Here is a 23,859-nt window from a genome sequence, read left to right as displayed (position 1 = left end):
AAGGTATGTTGCATGACTAACAACACTAATGGAAAAGATGCCGGAGCAAAACCATGCAAAACAAGAAATAAAATGTCCTCATACTTATTGTTATGTGTGTACATTGTAACAGGTTAAACTCTAAATCCAATTACAAAGTTATAGTAAACTGATTTTCTCTTGGTAATTCTATCTACCATTTAGTAGGTTTTAATTCTTTAAATTTCAATATTTTCGCATACACTCCCTGTATTCAAATGTCATAATTGAGGATACAAAGATCGCTCAACATAGATTATACTTTGTGGTTTTCTGAAGACGATCTTGAGTATTTTCTATAGAGAAAAGAAACATTTTCCAATTCAATACTGAGACTTGAATAGGTTTGCAGAAAATACTAATGTCTTCAAATCTAGGTCCAAATAAAAAAAAATTATGTGCTTAAGAGGATGAAATTGTACTAAGTATAAAAACTTTTTGAACATGCTTTCCATGTCAGTAATAATCAAATTTTTTGTCTGATATTTTAAATTCAGAGTTGGATTAATCACAATATTTCTTAATATGATAGGTGCCATTATACACATATTGCCTGCAGTACAGTGTGATACGCCAAAGTTTCACAAGGTAGATATATTTTCTGAGTGTGTTACTCAGTGTACCACTCTCAGCTGCAGGCAGTATGCGTTATATTATTTGAATAATACATGTATGTGAATACACTTTTTAATACATACATGGGCATTATTTTTAAGAAACATATGTGAAATTAATTTGGTGTAATTGTTGCAGTTCCTCTGGTAAAGTAAAAGTCAAACTGGAATGAAATTTACAAGTATTTTAACATTTAAATAAACAATAGCAAAGGAACAAAGATCTTAAAATGAAAATAAAAAAAGGATGTGTATTCAGACAAGGAAAGGCATTATTAAGGTAATATATATATGGGGCGATATATCATGGTGATACAGGTATTTCAAAACTACCAATAATTTTTAAGGGAGCAGAGCTAGAAAATAAATCAAAATAACACATTATGCTTATCCAATATAAATGTGTATTTTTTTTGTATGAAGTATAATATTATCATATAACACCTTAGTTGAAGTTCAGTATTGCAGTATAATAGGCAACAGAGGACACTGTCTCAACAGACACTTTGACCTATTTTAAAAATTCACGTCACAGGAACAGCAAACATTATCTCTAAAGTCTCAAATTTTCATTTGATTATAAGTCTCATCCATATACATTTGTACTTCCATTTTATGTCAAGTCAATGAAGCCTTTAAACAAGCTACTATAACCATTCACTCACTAACATCTGTCCCTTTTTTGGATTTAATAAGTGATATGCATAATATATATGACCTAAATTATTGGACAAGGTCAACTGAAGTAAGGTCATCAATATTTAAAATCCAATATTCAGCAACTTACTTTCATCATGTTACAAACCTATTTTCATACCCCATATCAAGATTTTAAATCACAATGTAATTCGCAAATCATCACAAAGAATTGAAATAAATATCAAAAGAATTTCTGTTTTTGCAGTGGCCAGCAATTTAGTTGTAAAAACAAATTGTCATAAATCAGACTGTGCAGTGGTAACATGGAGGATTTATTTTAGGAAAACTGGCATGATTGTTAATTCTATTTAAGCATATGTACACACTACAAAATGAAAAGTAGACATTTTTGCATGTCATAATCAATCACTAAAAAGACTATTAGAGGCAAGAAATTGGCAAAATAAAATTTACAATAGTGTTTTCTTAATACAAAAGTACCAATCATGTAAATACTGAAAATTGTGATATGATGTGCATGTTATTCAAGGAGTAACCTCTAATCATCAGATTTAGAACCAGAAACAAATAACAAAAAAGTTCAAGATCCAAAAATCTAAGAAATTTATCACAGACATTGAAGAACTATTTTAGGCTACAAGAAGCTTGCATGACTTTATATAACTGTGTTAGCGCTAGAAGGTAACCAGGTAGCTAAATGCTATTTGAGCTTGAATGTGGCTCATTTAATTATGCAAATTTTCTATTACCACTAACACAGATAATAATATTCACAGCTTACAATAAGTTTCTGATTATTAATGAATGTTGATAAGACCATTAATTACAGTGCCAGTATATGTTTTTTTCCCCATTGATAAGTTGGTTTTTAAAGCAAACTTTAAAACATCCTAAAACACCTCTTTTAACTTTAACTCCTTACATGGCTGAGGTAACTCACAAATATTTGGCCATATATATATCCAATTTAACACTTGAGATCTTAATGATTTAAACTTTTGTTTTTGATTTAAAGGTTTGTTTAAAAGGTGTGAACAGTACTGATTATTCAAACCTTTGTATGAATGTATTACTCCTGACAAGTATTCAGGTTCACAGATTTCAGCACTGACATGTTCTGGTTCACCAGCTACTGCTACCTTAAAGAAGCTGGATTTATGTCATATTGACACAGCTCTTTTGTTAAAGATATTTAAAGATTCTCTCACAGAATTTAAGTCAGTTGATATGTTGAGATAAAGAATTTAAAAGATTTTAATCTTGTCTACAATAACACCTTAGTAATGGTGACATGGTGTAAACATATATGGATAAGTTGTTTTAATTAGCTTCTTTTTTTTTGGAACCATTAAAATACTCTGGAGTTTATTTCAACGAACAAAGGAAACAAGAATGATGGTAAAAATAACAAGAAGAAAAAGTTCCCCGTTTGCACTGCCAGACAGAGGTGGCAGAACAGGGCAAAGGGGATGTCCCCCCCCCCAAAACAAAAATGGGAAAATTATTTTTTTGTACAAAATCTTGGTTACGCATTAAAAAAATAAAAAAAATATTGGAAAATTAAATATTTGCATAAAATCATAATTTCTTTCATAACCTTGCCCAAAACAGACCAATGGTAGCCTTGGGCTGACATTTTCATCCAGGTGTTATTTCTTTGATATATACACCATACCAGCAGTCTCGTTATACTTATATTTACGTCCCCTAATGTAAAGTCTTAGAACCATCTCTGGTTTTATTCATAATATTACCTTTGTCTTGCCTGGTGATGGGTATTCTTTATACTGTATGTATCCACTGACACCTAAAACAATTAAAAACAAAATTCAGACAACAGAAGCTGGTATATTCTAAGTTTCCACTGACAAAAAACAAAATTCAGACAACAGAAGCTGGTATGCTCTAAGTTTCCACTGACAAAAAACAAAATTCAGACAACAGAAGCTGGTATGCTCTAAGTTTCCACTGACACAAAAACAAAATTCAGACAACAGAAGCTGGTATGCTGTATGTATGAACCTAAAAAATAACAACAAAATTCCTACAACAGAAGCTGGAATGTAACTAAGAAAAATAATGGATTACTGAACTTACAAACAACCAAAGAAAGAGTATAAAATGAATATTCTGTATCACTACATGAGAAAAATGATTTAATACTATGTAAAAAATATGTATTTCATGCCATCAAATAATCAAATTTATATCAAAAATACAATCTTGACACCTTTAATAAAATAGTAAAACTCCTAACCACAATCTCTGTATTGAATAAAGATTACATTTCCTACATGAATATTTACATATTGTGATGTAACAGCTTGCATATCAGTTTATGTTTTAATGTGAATATATATATAAACAAGCTTTGTAAATACAAAACAAATCTAGAAAAAGGAACAGTATTCTTTTCAAATCATTACAGACAGGATTAAATATATTAATTTGAAGGGTATATGCATTTTAAGAAAAGTGGTTATGAAGTAAAAAAAAAAAAAAAACATGTATTCACCCAGATTATTTTTATCATAATGATACTTTAAAAAAATACTTTATTTTCAAAATTTTTACAAGCAATGGTATAATAGGCTTCCAATCTGATTGTCACACTTTACTATGTAAGTAAACATGGTATTACCTGATTGTAATTTTGAAACAATCAATTCAATTATCAAAATCGATCACAACAGGAAGTTACCAATATCTCATAAAAAATCATGGAAAAAAACTAGACCTACTCTAAATGTTTGTTAAAAAGTCAACAAAAATATATAGGTAGCTGAACAAAACTGTTGCAAGGGGTAATCTCAGTACATCATAACAAGGCAATTAGAATAAAGATTGTTGATATTACTATAGCTATCAGTATATAGAATTATCTGAAGATGGATTACTTTACAATAGACCATTTTGTGCTAACTGTTGGATAGTCGATGAGCAACCATAGAGCATGCTCAATATACAGTTCCATGAGGAAAATTTGTTTGTTCTACCCAAGCCCTACCTCGCGGAAGTGTATATTGAGCATGCTCACCAACTTACTACACTACAAAAATGTCTATTCAATTTAAACCCATCTACCAGTACTGTTTTGAACTTGGTCAGTAACAGCTGCAATGGTATACAATCTTAGTAAACATCCATCATCTATATAATTTGGGTCAGTGTCACATATTGTTGTACCAAAGGCATAGAATATCTACTTATTTCGTTGTTGGGAGCTGTTCATAGGCTTTTACAGTACATGCTTTTAGTTTAGAAAACCGAGAGCCTTAGGCCTATAGGGACCAGCTTCTGCTAAAAAAGTTTTGTTTTCTTTGAATAGAAAGAACATAAAAACACTAGAGCATGATCCAACCCCCCTCCCCCCAAACACCACAGGTCAGTCAGGGAGTCCTCCTTTAGAAAATTACTGGATCTGCCACTGAATATAATGTTGCACTGTGACTTCTCAGATCAAGTTCAGTTACATGGGTTGTGTCCTTATTGTATGACTTATGATGAACCATGATTCTCAACCCTGCATGGTAAGAATTGGGATTAACTTTACATAAAAGGGGACATAATTTTGTAGGTTTAAATTGGTCTGGAGCTGGCATGTCAGTTCACTGCTAGTAGTCTTTAGTTCATACATTTGTGTGATTTATATTCAGATTCTTTATATCTGTTATAACAAGGGACTCAAACATTTTTGAACCGATTCTTAGGTGTGTTTAATTGTGTAATATTTTTTCCACAGTGGCCAAGTTTTAAAGGGGGTGTGATTAGGCCAAAGTACTTAACCCCGCCATATTTTTGCACCTGTTTCTGGTTTCTTGTTTCGCTTTCACCTTAAGTTTATTTTTATGTTACTTGTGTATATAGGGGCAACTCTTTTGCTGTACCTGTGTATAATGAAGTTCTGGTGCCAGCTGCAGTCTGCCCTGTGGTATAAGGATTTCCTCGTCAATCATTGAAGACCAATTGGTGGCCTTGGGTTGACATTTTCATCCTGGTGGGGTTGTTGTCTCTTTGACATATACATCATACCTAATCTTGTCATATTCTTCAACAGCAGATCTTAATGTCAAACATACTTTACTTACATTGCCTTTATAATTTTGTTGTAATCTGACTGCATTTAATAATCATTCCATTTCATTTTTCCCAAAATTTTATTCAAATGCAAATATTGATTTTTAAAAATATCATTACTGAAAGTAAAAGGCTGATGTAATATCCACTTAACAGTATTGTATTTAGTTATGTTTATGTAATACTTTTCTTTCTTTCTCAAAGTTCCTTTTTTTTTCTTTCACTGTTATCAGTTATGTAACATGCAATACTTCATTCTCATTATTTTTAGTACTAGATGAGCATTTGATAAAGTACTTGAATTGTTTTACTGTCATTTTAACAAGGAGACAGAGTTTCATAAGCTTTATTTGCTTGTTTCCAAATCCTTGATCTGTACATTGTATTGTCTGTAGATGTATACTTGTCTTTTTGGTACAATAAATATGTTTAAACTAAACAAAAGGCTCTCAACTGAGTAAGTAAAGGTATCATGCTTTGTTACCATGTTTGACAAAAAATTGCCAAAAAAATGCATATATTGATGAATGCTGTAAGTTCAAAAGAGTACCTAAGGCACTTTAAATTGTTGGAAATGTATTCAAAGTGTTTTTAGAGCCTCTAGAAAAAATATGCCTATGCCCTGTTATTTCACCAAGTCAGAGAGGGCCCAGTATACATTTGCTGAAAAGAACATAAAATGAAGTTAAACCATGGTTATCCAAAATTTTCATCATCACCATTCACATCAGGAGACCATGTTTACTTCATAAACCAATTATCGTTGAAATCAAAGCAAGTATAAATATTAGCAGGAAAAGCTGCCCAGAACGATCTTTCACCATCACCATTCAACATAAACACATAGTTTCCTAGAGATGGAATCTGAGCAACTGGTGGAAATGGTCACAAGATTAATCTCCATCAGAATTTTGCTAAATCCAACAGTTTTTGAGTTATTTGCAAATAACTGTATTTCAACCCCTTTGTTCTATTTGTAGTAACAGTGGCCATGTTTTTCCATCAATCAAAAATCCAAACGGTCATTTTGTGCAGGATCCCTTAAAACCAGTACCAGTAATACCAACTGTCGTTAAATTGTGATAGTAGATTCTGAGGAGATAGATTTTTGAAAGTAATAACATCAAAAGGGCAATAACTCCAACACAGATCAACAGATTTTCACCAAAATTGCATCACAGATAGATCTCATCATGGTGAACACTTTTACCCTCATGTCAAAATTTGGTTAAACCTAACAATTTTGTAGGTATATGCAAAAAACTGCTGTCTGACCCCTATGTTCTATTTTTAGCAATAGCGGCCATGGTTTTTCACCAATCAGAAATCGAAACTATCATTTTGCTTTGGATAACCTAAAAAAAACAGTAATACCAACTGTCATTGAATTCTGTATAGTAGTTTCTGTATTATCACAAAAAGCAAAAAAAAAAACCAAAAAGGGCAATAACTCCAACATGAGACAACAGATTTTCACCAAAATTGCATCACAGATAGATTTGGTTAAACCTTAATGGTATTGGAGATACATGCAAAAAACAGATGTTCTATTCTTAGTAATGGCGGCCGTATCTTTTAACAAATCAAAAATCCAACAGTCATTTTGGGCAGGATACTCTAAAGAACAATCATCTTAAGTTTTATCTAAATTCATGCAGTAGTTTCAGAGGAGAAGATGTTTGAAGAGTTGTTAATGACGACAGACGCTAAGTGATGGCCTATGGCCAGGTGAGTTAAAAAGACTTACTAATTCAGGATATTGTTTTTCAGTAGAACAGTTTTATGCAATCCCAGAAAGGATTAAGTAAATGTTAATGAACAAAACAGTTTGGAGCACTATTAAAGCTTTTACATAATACATGTATTAGTTCCCCCCAAAACAAGTTAACATGAGAAACCCATTTGAAGGCAAATTAGTAAACAAAAACTGTTAACACCATTCAAGAAATTAAACAGAGTACAGTGATAGTTCAGTCGACATACGCTTTTTTGTATAAAACTTTTTAATGCAAGGAAACCAGCAGAACTCAAATTTGGGATCAGGAGATTATTCAGCATGAATGCATGTAAATACAAACAAAACTAGAAAAGCTGTGAGTAATGCTCACTATATTGTCCAGAATACTCTCCTATTCAATAAACTGACCTTTTGACCTACAAATTAATTTGGATCATAATCTAATATAGGAGCTGTACACAATGGAAATATGTAAAAAAAAAAAAAAAATTCTGTTTAAATAAATTTATCAAATGAGTACCGGTTCACATTATGACCAGTGCAATGGGTTAAACAGCATCCTTGACAAGCTAATAAAAGTCCTACTCAGTACTGATAAAGCTTAGTACAAAATAAATATAGGTATATAGAATTATCTACAGCGGTCTCTTCACATATCATATTTAGTTAACGATACTATGTCGCAGGTAAATATTTAGATGTTTCAAGGTAGGGTAGGAATAACATTGGTCAAACTGCCTCCTACACTGTGTACAATCAGTGGGAAAAAGAACACATTAGATAAAAGGAGAACATGTTGGAAAAAATCATGCCTTATAAACTACAGTGAAACCTGTCAAAACTGAACCTCTATCGGACCTTATCACTAATTTGTTTAGAGCAGGTGTTTGGTTCTGAACCCCTATTGACCTTATAACTAATTTGGGCAGGCATTTGACTTGCCAAAGTTCAACATAAAAAGGACGTTAAAAAGTGTCTTGTTTAGAAAGGTTTTCAGATTTCTTAAGACTTTGTTTAGAGAGGTTACACTATACTATGTATAATAACTACACTATACCTATGGACAACATACAAATAGACTACACTATACATGCACTTATGGACAATAGACAAACATAAAAAGTGACTAATTTTTAGTTATACTGCAAATAATTTCATAAGGAATAAAGTTATAAATAATATTAAAAGTTTGTCAGAAAATTCTGGAAAATAAAATATGAGACCAATACATATCAACAGGTATTAATATTTCTATTACCATCTCAAAGTAAATAAATCACTTTAAAGGATGCAGAGAGGATATTGTCAATTTTTATTCTTTTAATAAGCAATGTCATGCTAAAATGCTATTATAAAAAACACCATTAACTAATTTGCCATTAAATACTTAATAAAATTTTTATATTGTGTTATGTAGATCTTTAAGTAGCTCACAATATCGTTGAAACTTCATATAACATACACATATAAGCTTCAAAATAATTTATTTTCTTCAAAATGGAAGTCAGGTGGAACTTAAATATCTCGAAATATACTGCTATTGAAAATTACTGAATTGAAATTATAAAAGTGGGGCCTCAAAATGGAAGGAATGTTAACTTCTTCCGTTCATTCAAACGAAAAATTAAAGAAATATTAAATACTGGTAAATCATTTGGTACACAAACAAAATTTTCAAACCGTATTAATGACCATTTTAATACAGTACAAAAGATCTGTGAATCAACATTTCATGTATTAGAATATAACTGAATATGGAATCTTACCTATATAAGAAAAAAAATTGAACTACTGTGAAAACCACAAGAATTTGTGGCAAGTCTTACAGCAAGTAATATAATGACCTATATTGAAGAGCAACTCTATTTCCTTGATTGAATAATACCTGATGAAATGTTTTAGATAGCTGGACAATTACCCACTTAATTATCTGAATATGTTCATCATACAAGTGTCAAGTGAAGAACGTTTTCCCTGAATATAACTAAATTACTTGCTGTAATAATATAGAGTCGTCTCAAGCAAAGAACAAATTTCTAAGTAGCTGCAATTCAATCCTGCAGAAAGATATGAGAGGAGTAACTAAACAGATTTTACAGACTCAAAACAAGATTCAAACAAGCTTAAATCAAGGTATTACAATGACAATTCTATTTATGTCATTATTAATCTGATAGCTATAAACTTCACAATCCCACACCAAAGGTACCAATTTGGAAACATCATCCTTAATGACATGGACATTAATACATGATTAATAAGAAAAAACTTGTCATTAATGAAAGTGTGCATGATAGAGATGACCAGACTTATCCAGATGATTTACATGTTGTTATATATGGGATAGACAGCCTGTTCTAATACTCTCTAACACCTGTATGTCCTTAGACATGGACAGTTTCAGTGTAGCATTGTGCTGATGCATTGATGAAACAGTTCTTAAGACAGGGACAGTTTCTCTGTCACATGGTGTCTAAAAATAAGCTGAAGAGACAGTGACAGTTTCTTTGTCATATGGTGTCTGAAGATGATAAGACAGGGATTGTTACTCTGTCACATGGTGTCTTAAGGCAATGAAACAGTCCACCAATATTTTGCTGTTATACATTCATACATGCTTACAAGCATACACATGTAAAGCAAATTAAATCTAGATATATGGACTTCAAGACATATCAAGGCAGGTTTGAATTACTATACATATGGTTGTAGTAAAGAAAATGCTATATTATCAACCAAGTAGTCACATGCAGATGTAAATCATTCAGTTTTGTTTGGTTACACTTAGGTCTTTTGATATATTTTTAAATTAAAGAAATTCAGTAATAAAAGAAACAATGAAACCTGTCTAAACTAAACCCTGAATAATCTGAAAACTCAGAAACTTTCAGTCTCTTTTAAATGTAAATCCTAAATGTTTTTAAGAACCACAAAAAATATTTCCAAGTAGCCTGATGAAATTGTAGAAATGGGTGTGAGGTTACAATAACCACCTTAGTTGTCAAAGGAATTTGACATCTTATAGTATCTTAACATGTTCCAAGTCAGAACTAACTCATTCCACAATATTTAGGAAACATATGAGAATATTTCTATTTACAAACTAAAAATTCATCAGTTTCTGTGTTACAAACTGATCTTGCCATTTGAAGATGACATATGAAATATGTTAACTATTTCAAAGGTTTGGTTAAACATAGAAAGGATTTAAATCTGTAAACAGGTGATGTTAATCTAACTTTATGAACTATCTTTTCTTTATCTATGGACATAAAGCATCCTTTCTGTATACTCTATACACTGAATGTAACACACCTGTAGTTTTCTAAGACTAATGGTGTAGGAAAAATATACATATTTGGCTATAAGGCACTTCCTGTTGTGTTTTCAATTATAATTTAAGAGATGATGGTTTAAGATAAACTAAGTGTTTGTAAATTTAAAATATTATAGTAAAAGTGACTCAAACTTGACATCACACCTGAAATACCTAACATCTAATATTTTTGGAAATTTAAAATACTCAAAAATATAAAAAATGGAATAAATGCAGCACAGACGAAGAGTCACACAGAGATCAGTAATGCATGATTTAATTTAACTTTTTTTCCTTTTTCTCATTAGTATCAATGCCTTTAACTATATACATCTTATTAAAACATCATAGTTTTTAAATTACAAAAATGTATTACTACATTATAGCTGAAATTGTTATTCCAAGAATTTTATGGAAAATATCATTGAGGGGCATTCCATAATAATTGTCCTTTATTTGTAGTCCTTTATCTTATTTTGATAAATACAAAAATACCAATCATATATATTACAATTTTCAATAAGTACTCAAAACCAGTACTTTGGTCTTATTAAGCTCAAAGTACAGCAAGCTTTAATAAATTGTAGAAAAAAGAAACGTCTTATCAATTCAACAAGTAATATGTTCTTACTTCTGGTTCAAATGATCTTTTCCTGGGTAGTACCAAAAACACTAAAGTCAGATCTCAGTAAATGACAAATATGATTTTTCAAGTATACATGTAAACAGATTATGCACTCAAGTGCATAATCTGTTTACATGTATACTTTAAAAATCATATTTCTCATTTACAACAAATATATTTGTTACATGTGTGGATAATTTGCCTCCATGCTGTCACGGTAAAATTTGTGGATTTTCAGCATCATCTGTGTAAGTCCCTTTTGTGAAAAAAATTTCTATGATCATCATACAATTCATGTAATGGTTTTGAAATTATTTTCAAAGCTTCCAAAAGTTTTTCCCATTAAAGATATCATTTGTCCCAGGAACTTGTCATGTAAAGTAAAGGAAATGTTAGAAGTAGTTAGTGAGACCTCTGCTTTAACTTATAATTTATCTAAACAGTTCAGGGTAATTCTACTAGACTTGATCTTTATCATCTCTGTCAAGGGCAAATTACTGAAAAAGCAGTATGGCTGCCCTTTTCTTATTCATATCTTTAAATGACGGTTAAAATTATGAACCATCAGACTAAATCACAGAGAAACCTGGGGTAAAATGGGTTCAACCTGGCATAGCATGTCACCAAAAAATATCTAACATAAAAGTATAAAAACTTTTAGACAGCACAAAAAATGAACAGATATAGTGAAATGTAACAAATGCACCATCATATGACCCTAGTACAAAATAGTTAATACTTTCAGATAGCACCAAAAGGTCTTCAACAAATGTAAACACACCTTTAAGCAAGATCTGAAAAACCTCAACAACAAAAGTGATAAAATCCACAGTAACAGAAGATGACAACTCTTCAAAATCAAACTAAAAAGTAAATTATGAGGACACAAAGATACAATAATGACCAATATCTTCTGACTGTGGACAGTGATATGAAATCTGCAGTGTTGGTTAAAGTAGTTTTAGGCAAAAAAAAACAATTTATTCCTGCAACCAGGAATAAAAAAATTGGGTAGGTAAGTAGGGAAATTATTTTATTTTTCAAAAACATTCTACATGGAATTAATGGGGAAACAATCTAGACTTCAGAGGTGATTGAGCCAAAATGGCCATAAAACGTTTAGGGTAGGCACAAAAAAAACTATGGTAGGAAGGGTAGCAGGAAACAGACATAATATTATTTTCTTTTTCGCTTTAAAAAGGAATCTTAAAGGTTTCTTGTGTAACATACTGTAAGCTTAAAGTTGTTGAGGACAAATGTACAGTTCCTACAGACACTGTCAGGTGAACATTACTGGCAATAAAGACCAATGTAATTGGTTGTTTATATATTAGATGTAATATTTATGCATTTTTCAGTAAGAAAAAATCTTGTACTGCTAGGGGCTACATTTTATAGAATATTTCACAAGTAACCAAGATTAAGGTATGTTTTGGTAATAATTACTGTGTATACTTCAAATACTTCAAATAACACAATTTAATGAATGGAGATGACAATCTTTAATAGACCATGAATGTTAAATACATTGTACATGTACTTTAAGTATTTATAGGTGTTTTTGTTTTTTCCTTGTTGTGACTTCTTCTTTAAAGCCCTCATCAAAACAGTTTATTTTCCAATTGGTGCATTTTAAAGAAATTTTTCACACAAAGTATTAATTATACGATTCTTCTACTCACCCTCTTCTGCAAGGTTAATATCAACATCACTGTCATTAAATACAGGATTAGATACACCACCATCTGGTGAAGGTAATTCACAATCTTCTACTAAAATTGCCCTTTTTGCTGGTGTTGATGTTGGTTTTAGTAAATCTGAATGAAAATGTCCACACATTAGAGTCTAACCATCGAGTTGATTTCTGCAGTTTAAACACTACACATGCTACCCTTGATGACTTATTTACAATGGCAGAGACTTAAAGGATTAACAAATATTGTAATAAGAAAAAAGAGTTTTCATTTCTCCTTACCAGTACATTGTAAATGCTTATTTGATACAAGAAATAGCCAAATTAGCATTTAATCAAAATTTCACCCAAAACATATAAACTTTATATTGTAAAGGGTGTATATGGTTTTGGTTCAACACACACTGTGCCCTATTTTTGAAGCCCCCTAAGTTTCTGTCTGTAATCAGGGATTGTATAATAGAACTGGATAATTTTAAATAAATAAAAAAACTGTCAATGTATCATTAAGTAATAATCATACTTTCTCCGACCTTGTGACACTACTCTTATTTATATTGATAAATGTTAATATTATATACAGATTCAAGAAAATATTATATACATTGACATATAAATCTCCAAAATAAAAGGAGGCATGTTTTGCAGAATCAAGAATGTAATAATAATGTTAAGATCGAAATGAGGTATATACATAGTTCCCAGAGGTTGGTATTCTAGCAATGCTAGAGGTAGTCTGGCAAGCCATTTTCTGACTTCAGCCAATGGAATTCCAACCTCTTACCACAGGTCTATGCTATTAATTTGTAGGAGTATACGCATGAGGACTAAGAGATTTGCAACTGGGCATGCCTGCTCCGCTACACCTCCTAGTATGTACATGGTCTTGGTTAGTGAGGAAGTTTTTTTCCGTGAAATCATCACAATTGACAAACTTAGTGCAGAAAAACTCAAAATTATTCCAACTAGCAAACGAAGACACTGGTTTTAAAATTGAAGTATCTAGAAGATACTTGTACCTTAGTGTGTGTGCAACTAATGTAGAAACCTTCGAAACAGCTCTTTTGCATCGAAATAAATCATTTATTCTCCATTGTACTCTCAAGGGGGCACTTTATATAAACATAAGGTGATCCTGTTGGAATATGTACCATTTTACAGCTTCCAAAAATGGGAATATAGGTAGGTGGAAAAAACAAACATAATTGTATATTCAACCAACAAAGTTTACATTACAAATTATATGGTTGGTCAAAAATATTCTTGTTTTATCATCTGTTGTAATCATTTTCGTGTTTGAAGAATATAGGCTTGATGAAATTTGTTATTACAAATCTTAATGTATCATAATCTAAGGAACACTCCTTATAGATATTATATAAATGGGATAAGGTTTCTTTTTCCTGTCGAAATATATGAAATGGTCAACATTATTTCTAAAGCGAAATATATGAATAGGGTAGGGTTACAGAATACCAACGGTATCCCTATCTGAGAAATATCGGGGTCCCCACTCCCCCACCCCATTCCCTCGAGGCTGAATTAGCCAGTACTAGTATTGGTATCGATGTAGAGAGGAAATTTCTTTTCTAATCTACGGATCGTCCCTGGTCAAAGACGGAGACGTTCCGCAGTCAACTGTCTGAGGCCAAGAGGCATAGAAATACAATGCAATCAGTCAGCACGACCATAATGTATAAACCATGTAATAATGAACAGAATGTACGTCAGTTCAACTTTACCTCCACCAGGGGCTTAAAATTACACTCCTTGCCTGCACTGAACCACGGGGCTTGCTCCCACCATTAAGTATGCAGCCTCACTAGTATATAACCAAGAACATGTATATGCTAGTGGGGCTGAATATTTGATAGTGGGAGCAAGCTCCTGTGAATGGACCCCGGGTATAGACTAGTACTTAAATTTAATCATAGGTCTATGACATAATGAGCATGACTCTGTCCAAAACTGAGACCAAGGACTTTATTTTTATTTATTATAACGGAACCATAGACAAAATGAATGCATACGTGATAAGGATATCAATAGGCAGCCTATAGCCATTAGACTACTTCACAACCGAAATTTGTAAAAGCTTTAATTGACAGAATCTTCCGCACCCTGGAGGATTGGATCAGGTTGTCTATCTGGTGGCTAAAATCAAAGTGTTAATACATACATCTATCAAAATATTTGAAATATTTACCTTTTATTGTTACAAATTTTGATTGTAAAGGATTGAAGAGTAAATATTTGCTAGTTGTTCTTGCATGAAAGACAAAGATTGTCAATCCTACGTCTAAATTTTAATTGATTGTCTTTAAATTTACATTTACAATTTCATTTAGGTTTACTCAAGGCACCATGCATGCATTAGCTGTGAAGTACAGGAACCGTGTTTACTTTGCTTCACATTGTGCTAATCCACGTATTTTCGTGAATTAATTAGAACATTGGATGAGAACGAGAGATTAAAAAAATCTCTGTTCAAAAGGATAAGCCACTTAAGCGCAGAGTTGATTAATTTTATGGCATATATGTGTTTCGATTGTACAACGGCAATATTACGGCCTATACAAAAAGTACAGCTTAAAATTAAATCAAAATAAAGAATGTAGAGACTACCATTAATTATTGTTATTGGTGTTATTGCTGGTTATAAATAGAAATTACAAGTGGAGATGCAACTTCAAACTCGGTTGCGCTTTTTTCGTTCATGTTACATTTTTTTCATGTTTAGACCATATGTATTTAGATTTTGATATCACTTAGTTGTCACTAGTATTTTTGCCGATATATTTTTCAGAATGAAAGCTTAAATGAATCGAAGACAGGGCATATACAGTATGTGTACAATTAAAAGCAGTGTGATTGGTATCGAGCATGCATATCGTATTGCTGAAAAGTTTACATAGTCTGGTAAGAACAAAATACTGTCATTGTATGTTAGCCCGGAGTATGAGAAATATAAATATTCTTGTCTATCATAAATCAAGAGTCCATTTGACATGAGAAGTGTCCATGCATTGTGACAACTGAGGTCTATACATCGGTGGAACACTACCTTATACATAACCTTGTTATATAATATCGGGGGATAGGAGAAGAGAAATGTCTTATCACTTCATTTAATATTCGATAGTTGCTTAGCAGATACATAAAAAAACACAAAAAAAAATCATAATACATGTATGTCAGAATGTGAAAACATTATACATGAAGAAATGCCATATAGCACATAAGTATAGCTCTGTGAAACTGAAAGTGCGAGACGGTAGATACATGTATAACCCAATGTGACAGTAATAGAGTGAAGTATTTTTATATATGAAAAAAAATATTTCAATTCCTAGTGTGAACATGAAATGCAGAAAAAGAGGAGACATCAACAATTTACATCGGTTTTCCATGTAAAAAGCACCCTTGGGGGCTATTCAACTATACGTAATTATCACAATTAGAAACATTATACTAACATAATAAATCGAAACAGTTTTCAGCAACAACAAATTCACATTAAAACTCGTTTTGTTTTATTTATTCAATTTTATTTTGCTTTGCTTCTTTGAATACGGAATAGTGGAAATGTGACATATACATTGTGCAGGTGTTGGGGATAACGAGTATTCACCACCTGGATTAACGTTTTTGTCTATCATATGATTATCAATAATTATTATAGAACAGTGCTTACTTCTCTTAATGCAGGTAACAATTAAAGGTGTCATACAAAATAGTCATATTTTTATTTTTTGCCAAGCGTATTTGTTGATAATTTCAACTTTGAATTACTTACCTCGCCTTCTTTTCCATAGAAAGAAAAATATAACTCCAAAAAATAGCAATACAACGGCTAGTGTTGTGAAAACACTAGCTACTACAATAACAGCTACGTTTGGTGGTTCCTCACATTGGCTTGTATTCTGACTTAAAACTCCTCCAATAGTGACAATAAATGCACATACACTTAAAATATATCTCCACATTTTTTATGGGCATAAAATAATCCAACGAAAAAGTGCATATAAAAATCAATTTTTTTTCAGGTGGCTAGGTATAAATCAACATCATATTTCCATCAACAAATAAAACACCTCTCCGTCTGATACGATCACATATACAGTGAAACGAACTCTTTTTCACGGTTCTATGAACCTGTCTAATTTGCTACAATCGTCGTAAGTTCATATCAACCCCATTCTACGTAACAATCAGAAGAATGTGGCCTAAGGTCATACTCCACTGAACAAACATTGTAAAACTTATTATTAGACATATATTTAAAATTCAAAATATATGCTTCACGCACTTCCCCCTTTGCTTTCGTTTCATGTTTTTGTCGCTATATTTTGTCGGATTGTTCGTATATGTTTTATTTAAATAGCTGACATTCCACTGCTCTCTTCACTTATAAACATGGATCAATATGCTAAGGTAGATAAACCGCATTCTTTTTATGTTTACCTGTATCTACAGGTGTAAAACAGCCACGGTATGTAAGCGAGTGAATAGTTGAATTGTTTTCTTGTGGCAAAGTAGCTGTACGGCTCCGTTGACTGATCTTTATTTAGTACGTGGGCTGAGATAATCCCGCGTGCAACCTCCCACTCATCAACCAAAATAAGACTTTCAGGTACCCTCATACATGTACCTCCCATCTGCCCCGTGCAGGTCCGGGTGTCAAAAGAATAGGCCTGCAGCAGCGCTAAGCTTGTCGTAAAAGGCGACTAAATAGTGCTCAGAACCCTAGACGGGGGCTAGGGCGCTCTACCCACAGAGCAACTGGCTTGTGTGCCCCAGGTGGTGGAATAGGGTACCCCTGGCGTGTTACATCCTGGGGTTGTCAGGCTATAATACGGAAAACCTGACAGCAAACCATAGTGGTGCACCCTGTTGGGAAAGATGCCACGTTCCTCGCACGTTAAAGAATCCTACTGTGGTATTCTCCCGGAGTAGGAACCATAGGGCTCCGCCACAGGAGGCTAAATTGCCCGACCCTACCCATTCCCCCTTTTTCTAGTGGCAATCTAAATTAGTCTCCCCTATTATCTTTGTGTCCCATCCCATTTTTCATTTCATCACCATTTCATGTTCATTTTATCGTCCACTTCATGTTCATCGCCTGAATATAGCTGAAATATTGCAGCTCGAGCATTAAACCCCAACAAACAAACAATCAATCAATCATTTACGAATCTTTTTTGTCGCCAAAATATTAACCTAAGCATTTTTATATTTTAATGTCTCAGCTTTACAACAGCATCAAGAAAATATTGGTAACACTTGGGGTCGTGTGGGAAATAAAAAAAAAGTATCCCTGCCCCGCCGAAAAAATGCTTAAATTCACATTTTTTCAATGTCCAAACCCCTAGAGTATTAATGCTTCAGTAAAAAATAGCTTATTTCTTATTTTCTCTTTAGTATTATCACAATTTATACTTCTGGGGTTCTTTAGGTGAATTTTGTCGATTTTCGTAGTCAGAATTTATCCAAAAAAAAGCGAAAAAAGGGAATTTAGATTTTTCGGTCAAAAGTCACAAAAATTGGACTCTACAATTTATTGCTTGCTCACCTAAAACGTCTCAAATTTGGTATCATTCGATAGATAATTTAACCTTCTACATAAGTAAACCACGAAAAACTAATTTTCAAGAAAGGATTTTCAACGGATTCAAAGGATTGTTAACACATGCTATCCCAGAAAGGCTTAGACGCTCATACAAATAAATCACAAAAATCTTGGCTTTTTTTACCCAAGGGGGTACAAATATAGGCTTATACTGAAAAAGAATCCGAGAATATTCCTTGGCAACATATTGATCTGGTAATGGGACGTATAAAGGTACCTAAAATTCACCGTGAAGTTGATGAAGTTGATGAGTGGAGGGGGTGCACGGTGGACCCTCCCAGCCCATGGACTAATTGTAGTGAATTATTTATCAGAAGCGATAATTAACTATATTTATCAGTATAAATTCATGTACATAAACTTCACATTCTAATTATGTAAATAATTCGTGCCTTCCCCCTAAAATTTGCAAAGCATGGGTTGTCAGGGGTAGATTTAGGCGGTTTTAGGTTGAAACTTTAATTTCTCGCTAATTTTACCACAACCAGATATCTACATTGCACTCATTCTAGAAGAATATTTCAAAAAATTAACCTCAAAATTTTTTTCGTTTCGCTCAGCTCGGCGAAATTTTAACTGTACGCCCCTTCCTAATCTAAAATCCTGGATCCGCCCCTGCACACACATACACACACACACACACACAACTAGAATTCAGAGTTTTTACAATGGGTATACGATGGTTGCGTTTCACTATATATGGTCCTTTTCTACAGTGTATACATACATGTATTATGTCAAACTAGTTAAAGGTTCCTTCTTCGCATCTCTTTAAGAAGAAAATTCAGTGTTTTTTCGTTATCTAGGAAGTAAATTATGTTATTTAGTTTGGTCTTTATTTCCATTTTGACCAAAAGATTTGGGAGGCAGGATTTCAACATTTCATTTGTCCTATTTAATGAAAGATAAATGTATGATGTTCACGATTTGTGAAGAAATCATGTTTCAATTTCTAATGAATTGATACTGTTTTATTTGAAAATGCGAAAAGGAAGCATAATGCGTCAGTCTTCCCTTCCAATTATAGCCTCTCATACAGAAAGACCTATGTGTACCAGATATAGGACCCCACGAGGTGGTAGATGGTAACTGGGTACCTTGCGGCCCCAGGCTAAAACGCAAGGTCTAGGAGGAGGAGTAATCAAGGGAACCAAGGTTATAGCGGTAATCAAAAGAATGTAATCCAGGAACAAAGACTAGACATGGAAAACAGACATACACAACAAAGAACAAAAAGTAACTATAATCATACATACAAAGTAAATGAGCAACTCGGACTCCACTAAAAACTGGGAGCATGGACCAGGTGCACCGGCGTGTGGAGATGCCTCGATGCCTACAAACCTATTCCCCAGCTATGGGTAAATAGTAGCACTGCCTTGTGATGGACTCTTTAGTCAAATGCTACGGGAGACAACCCAGACAGAAAACCGGAGAGATGAAATCCGTTAGTAGGGTAATGCAATCGTCCACGGGGAGGACAACCCAGAGAGAAAACCCGGCCAATAGAGCGGATGTTTGGCATAGGGCTAACAACCCTATCCTGGAAAAAACTGCATGTTACAGAAACCATAACAAGTAGTTTAGAAGTTAACTCTGAGAATGGTCTCATAGATGACTCTAGCCACGAAGACATCATTGGCAGTATGACCGCGCCTAGTGAAATCCCCACACAGGAAGTTAGAAGACTGAATAAGAGTCTCTTGAGACCAAAACGTAAGATCGAAGTTGAAGCTTGGAACGTACGTACCTTGTATGAAACTTCCAAGTCTGCTCAAGTCACGAAAAAAATGAAGAAATATGATATAGATATCCTTGGAATAAGTGAATGCCGAAGGACGGGATCAGGAAAGATGAGATTGAACAGTGGGCATACTATTCTATACTCAGGACAAAGTACCAACCATGCCAGCGGAGTTGCTATTATCATCAGCAAAGAAGTAGAAACAACATTATTGCAATGGCAACCAATCAATGACCGCCTAATAACAGCTAGGTTTAATCCCAATTCCTGTAAGTTGACCACCATACAGTGCTATGCTCCTGCACTACTAACGATTCGGATGAAGAGAACAAGAATACATTCTACGACCAGTTACAAGCAGTATTTGATCGAGTTCCTCAGCACGACATGGTACTTCTTATTGGAGATCTCAATGCTAAATTAGGAACTGAGAATACCACATCGAGTATGTAATCGGAAAACATGGTTGTGGCACTAGAAACGAAAATGGCGAACTACTCGTTGATTTCCGTCTGACCAATAGATGTGTAATCGGAGGTACTATATTTCCTCACAAGAACATCCACAAATTGATGTCCCCAGATGGAACAACAGTTAACCAGATAGATCATGTGATCATCAACTCCAAGTGACGAAGATCTCTCTTGGATGTTAGAGCATACATAGGTGGGGGTGCAGATGTATACCGTGACCATTATTTGATACGAGCTGTTATCCAACTCAAGCTCAGGAAAACACCCAATCAAGGAAAAATCAGAAAGAAAATAGACATACCACGATTGAACATCACAGCAATAAGAAGAACATTTAATTTGGAATTAAAAAACCGCTTCAGCGCTCTAGAAAACTTTAACATCCGAAATCAGGAAGACGCTATTAAAGAAGTATATGTGGACATAGCAAAAGAAACATTGGGGTTCCAAACTAACAAGAACAAAAAATGGTTATCTGAGGATACATGGAAGAAAATAGAAGAGCGCAAAGGCATCAAGCAGAAAATCCATAATTCAAGATCAACACGGATACAAGGGCAACTGAAGTCTTATTATATAAGACCAAGTACAAAGAAGTCAAGAGAAATGCTAGGAAAGATAGACGTGATTTTATAGATGCTATGGCCCGAAATGCAGAGGAAGCAGCCAACAGGGGTGAGATGAGAACGGTATATAAGATCACAAACCAACTATGGTACAAGAAGATCACCAAATACTCAGTTCAAGGACAAACAGGGCAACATACTAACTACTGAGGAAGAACAAACCAAACGCTGGGTGGAGCACTTCAAAGAAGTTCTGAATTGTACAGATACAGCTTCCACAGCAAACCCAACACCAGTTGAGGGAGACATTGATATAGATACTAGCCCACCAACAATAGATGAAGTACAAAAAACTATAAAATCATTCAAAAACAACAAAGCTGCAGGTGTAGAATCCATCAATGCTAAATTACTCAAAGCAGACATAAACACCTCTAGTAAAATATTCCATCATCTTTTTATAAACACCTGGGAAAATGAGAGAATACCACCTGACTGGTCGAAAGGGCATATTGTCAAAATTCCGAAAAAGGGAGACTTGCAAAATTTTGACAACTGGAGAGGAGTAACTTTACTGTCTGTTCCAATGCAAAGTATTCTGTAAAATCATTCTTGCTAGGATTGATGATGTGATCGACAACAAGTTGAGAAAAGAACAAGCTGGTTTTCGAAAAGGGCGTGGATGTACTGACCAGACATTTACTTTGCGAAATATCGTTGAGCAAAGTATTGAATGGAATATGCCATTATTTATAAGCGTTCACAGAAATACCTTGTGGAAAATAATGGGAACAGTTGGAATTCCAAATTAGATCGTTAATTTAGTGAAATGCTTCTATAACAACTTTGAATGCAGTGTCATACTCGGGAACTCCATCTCCTAATCTTTCACCATTAGAACTGGTGTGAGACAAGGTTGTATATTGTCACCTATACTGTTTGTGATGACCATCGACTGGATACAACGAAAACAACAAGTCAACATCACGGAATACAATGGGCAATGTTCAGTCAGCTCGAAGATCTCGATTTTGATGACGATATTACTGAAATTTCACCAACAAGGCAACATCTGCAGGATAAAACAACTTCTCTAACTAGTTATGCAGAAGAGGCTGGTCTCAAAATAAATATCACCAAGACCAAAGTGATGACAATTAACACCACACTATCTGAACCCATCACTATAAACAACAACCCAGTAGAGTCAGTTGATGATTTTGCATATCTTTGAAGTGTAATAAGTGCAGACAGCGGCACCAAGAAAGATATCAAGACCGGATTGTCTAAAGCCCGCTCAGCCTTTGCAATATTGAATCCCATCTGGAAGTCAAAGGTATATAGAAAGAAAACAAAAATACAGATCAACAACAGCAATGTTAAGCCAGTATTGTTGTATGGGTCAGAATGTTGGCGTACAAGTATCATCCAGAGCGATATACAAAAGTTGGAAGTATTCTAAAACAATTGCGTGAGGAGAGTCCAAGGAATATATTGGCCAGAGAAAATCAGAATCGATGAAATGATGAAGAAGTACAGTTGTCAATCAATCGCAACTGAACTAAAAAGAGACGTGATACGGATGCCAAATGAACGCCTGCTAAAAGTTGCCCTACGATGGGCACCACATGGGAAGAGAAAACCTGGCAGACCCCGTACCACGTGGAGGAGAACAGTTCTAGCCGAACTTCAAGATCTTGGATACAGCCTGGGACAAGCGCAACACATGGCGAAGGACAGAGGGAAATAAAGGGAACTTGTTGAGGCCTTATGTCCCACCGCGACGAAGAGGACAGGTGAGGTGAGGTATTTAAAAATACATCGTCTACAAAAAAACAAAACAAAACAAAGAAACAAAAAACAAAGAAACAAAAATAAACAAACAAAAAACAAACCCCCCCCCCAAAAAAAAAAAAAAAACCAAACAAACAACCAAAAAACAAAAAATGAACTACTACAGACAGTAAAAACTAGATATCATCTGTGTGGGCCTCACCGTATATATATTCTATTGAGAACTGGCTAAAACTGTCTGGTAAATTTCGAATTCTTATTAGCAAAGATAATAAAATGCTTCATAGGACACGACACAGCTTGATACGACCACAGAGATTTAATCCTGAACAGTTGAGGCAAGTATGGACACACAATTCAAGCTTGATACAGCTTGATGAAGGTTGATCGCGATTAGACATTTGTCACAGAATAAGATTATGGTGGACCTTTTTTGGTCCTTAATTTCTAATATTTCTAGTCGTAAAATCCGAAAGGAATCCCAATCATTCTTTGACGGAAATGGCACTTTGTGAAATAAATTCAAAGAGATCCATTTTACTCAACATACAGACAGACATCAGGAAAATACCTGTTTCTGGTATCTTTTTGGCTACTCCTTATATCTGATTTGGTTGAAGTTACAACCCTAAAATAATTCTAGGCCTTCCTTTGGAGGTATGACACCTTTTGATACAATTCCAAAGAGATCCATGTACTTATAGTCAACTTACATTGTCTGGACTTGCTCGTTTCTGGTCTCTTTCTGGTCTCTCGCTCATAACCGTTTCAACTCTAAACCCAGTATAACCTTATTAGCATAGAATATTTTAGGAAAATATTATAAATTTCTATATATGCTCTTACGGAGTGATAATTCTATGGAATGCTTGCTTTGTTTTTTTTAATACCAATTCTAAAACAGTTGGACCA

The 23,859-nt window shown here is 33.7% G+C and overlaps 2 protein-coding genes across 3 annotated transcripts in view; one reads left to right on the top strand and one right to left on the bottom strand.

The window, feature by feature from the left end:
- LOC148626322 (uncharacterized) overlaps positions 1-17,158 on the bottom strand; it is a 38,081-nt gene extending 20,923 nt beyond the window's left edge. The window contains exons 1-3 of one of the 2 annotated variants that reach the window (XM_088570202.1): positions 16,538-17,158; positions 12,731-12,865; positions 3,047-3,099 (exon numbers count right to left, since the gene is read on the bottom strand). In XM_088570202.1, the coding sequence (XP_088426328.1) occupies positions 3,047-3,099; positions 12,731-12,865; positions 16,538-16,727 (378 nt within the window). In that variant the 5' untranslated portion in view covers positions 16,728-17,158. Of the gene's footprint in view, positions 1-3,046; positions 3,100-12,730; positions 12,866-14,771; positions 14,870-16,537 lie in introns of those variants that run through there. The other variant, XM_088570203.1, reaches the window with a different exon arrangement.
- Positions 17,159-19,884: 2,726 nt separating this feature from the next.
- Positions 19,885-22,387, top strand: LOC148626321 (uncharacterized). Its single transcript, XM_088571097.1, has 3 exons — positions 19,885-20,383; positions 21,420-21,718; positions 22,052-22,387. The coding sequence occupies exons 1-3, from the start codon at positions 19,885-19,887 to the stop codon at positions 22,385-22,387; spliced, it is 1,134 nt and encodes a 377-aa protein (XP_088427223.1).
- Positions 22,388-23,859: the final 1,472 nt, after the last annotated feature.

Source organism: Perna viridis, chromosome 2 (assembly GCF_037379345.1).
Source record: "Perna viridis isolate PV_CMFRI_1.1 ecotype Kerala chromosome 2, ASM3737934v1, whole genome shotgun sequence".
Classification (NCBI taxonomy): domain Eukaryota; kingdom Metazoa; phylum Mollusca; class Bivalvia; order Mytilida; family Mytilidae; genus Perna; species Perna viridis.
Note: the sequence above shows the minus strand (reverse complement) of the source record. Positions and strands in the feature narration are given on the sequence as shown.

Coding starts and splice junctions, on each gene's coding strand:
- LOC148626321 (XM_088571097.1), top strand. CDS start 19,885: ATGTTTGGCATAGGGCTAACAACCCTATCCTGGAAAAAACTGCATGTT. Junction 20,384..21,419: donor TAGGTTTAATCCCAATTCCT/GTAAGTTGACCA, acceptor TGAATTGTACAG/ATACAGCTTCCACAGCAAAC. Junction 21,719..22,051: donor ATTTTGACAACTGGAGAGGA/GTAACTTTACTG, acceptor TTTCACCATTAG/AACTGGTGTGAGACAAGGTT.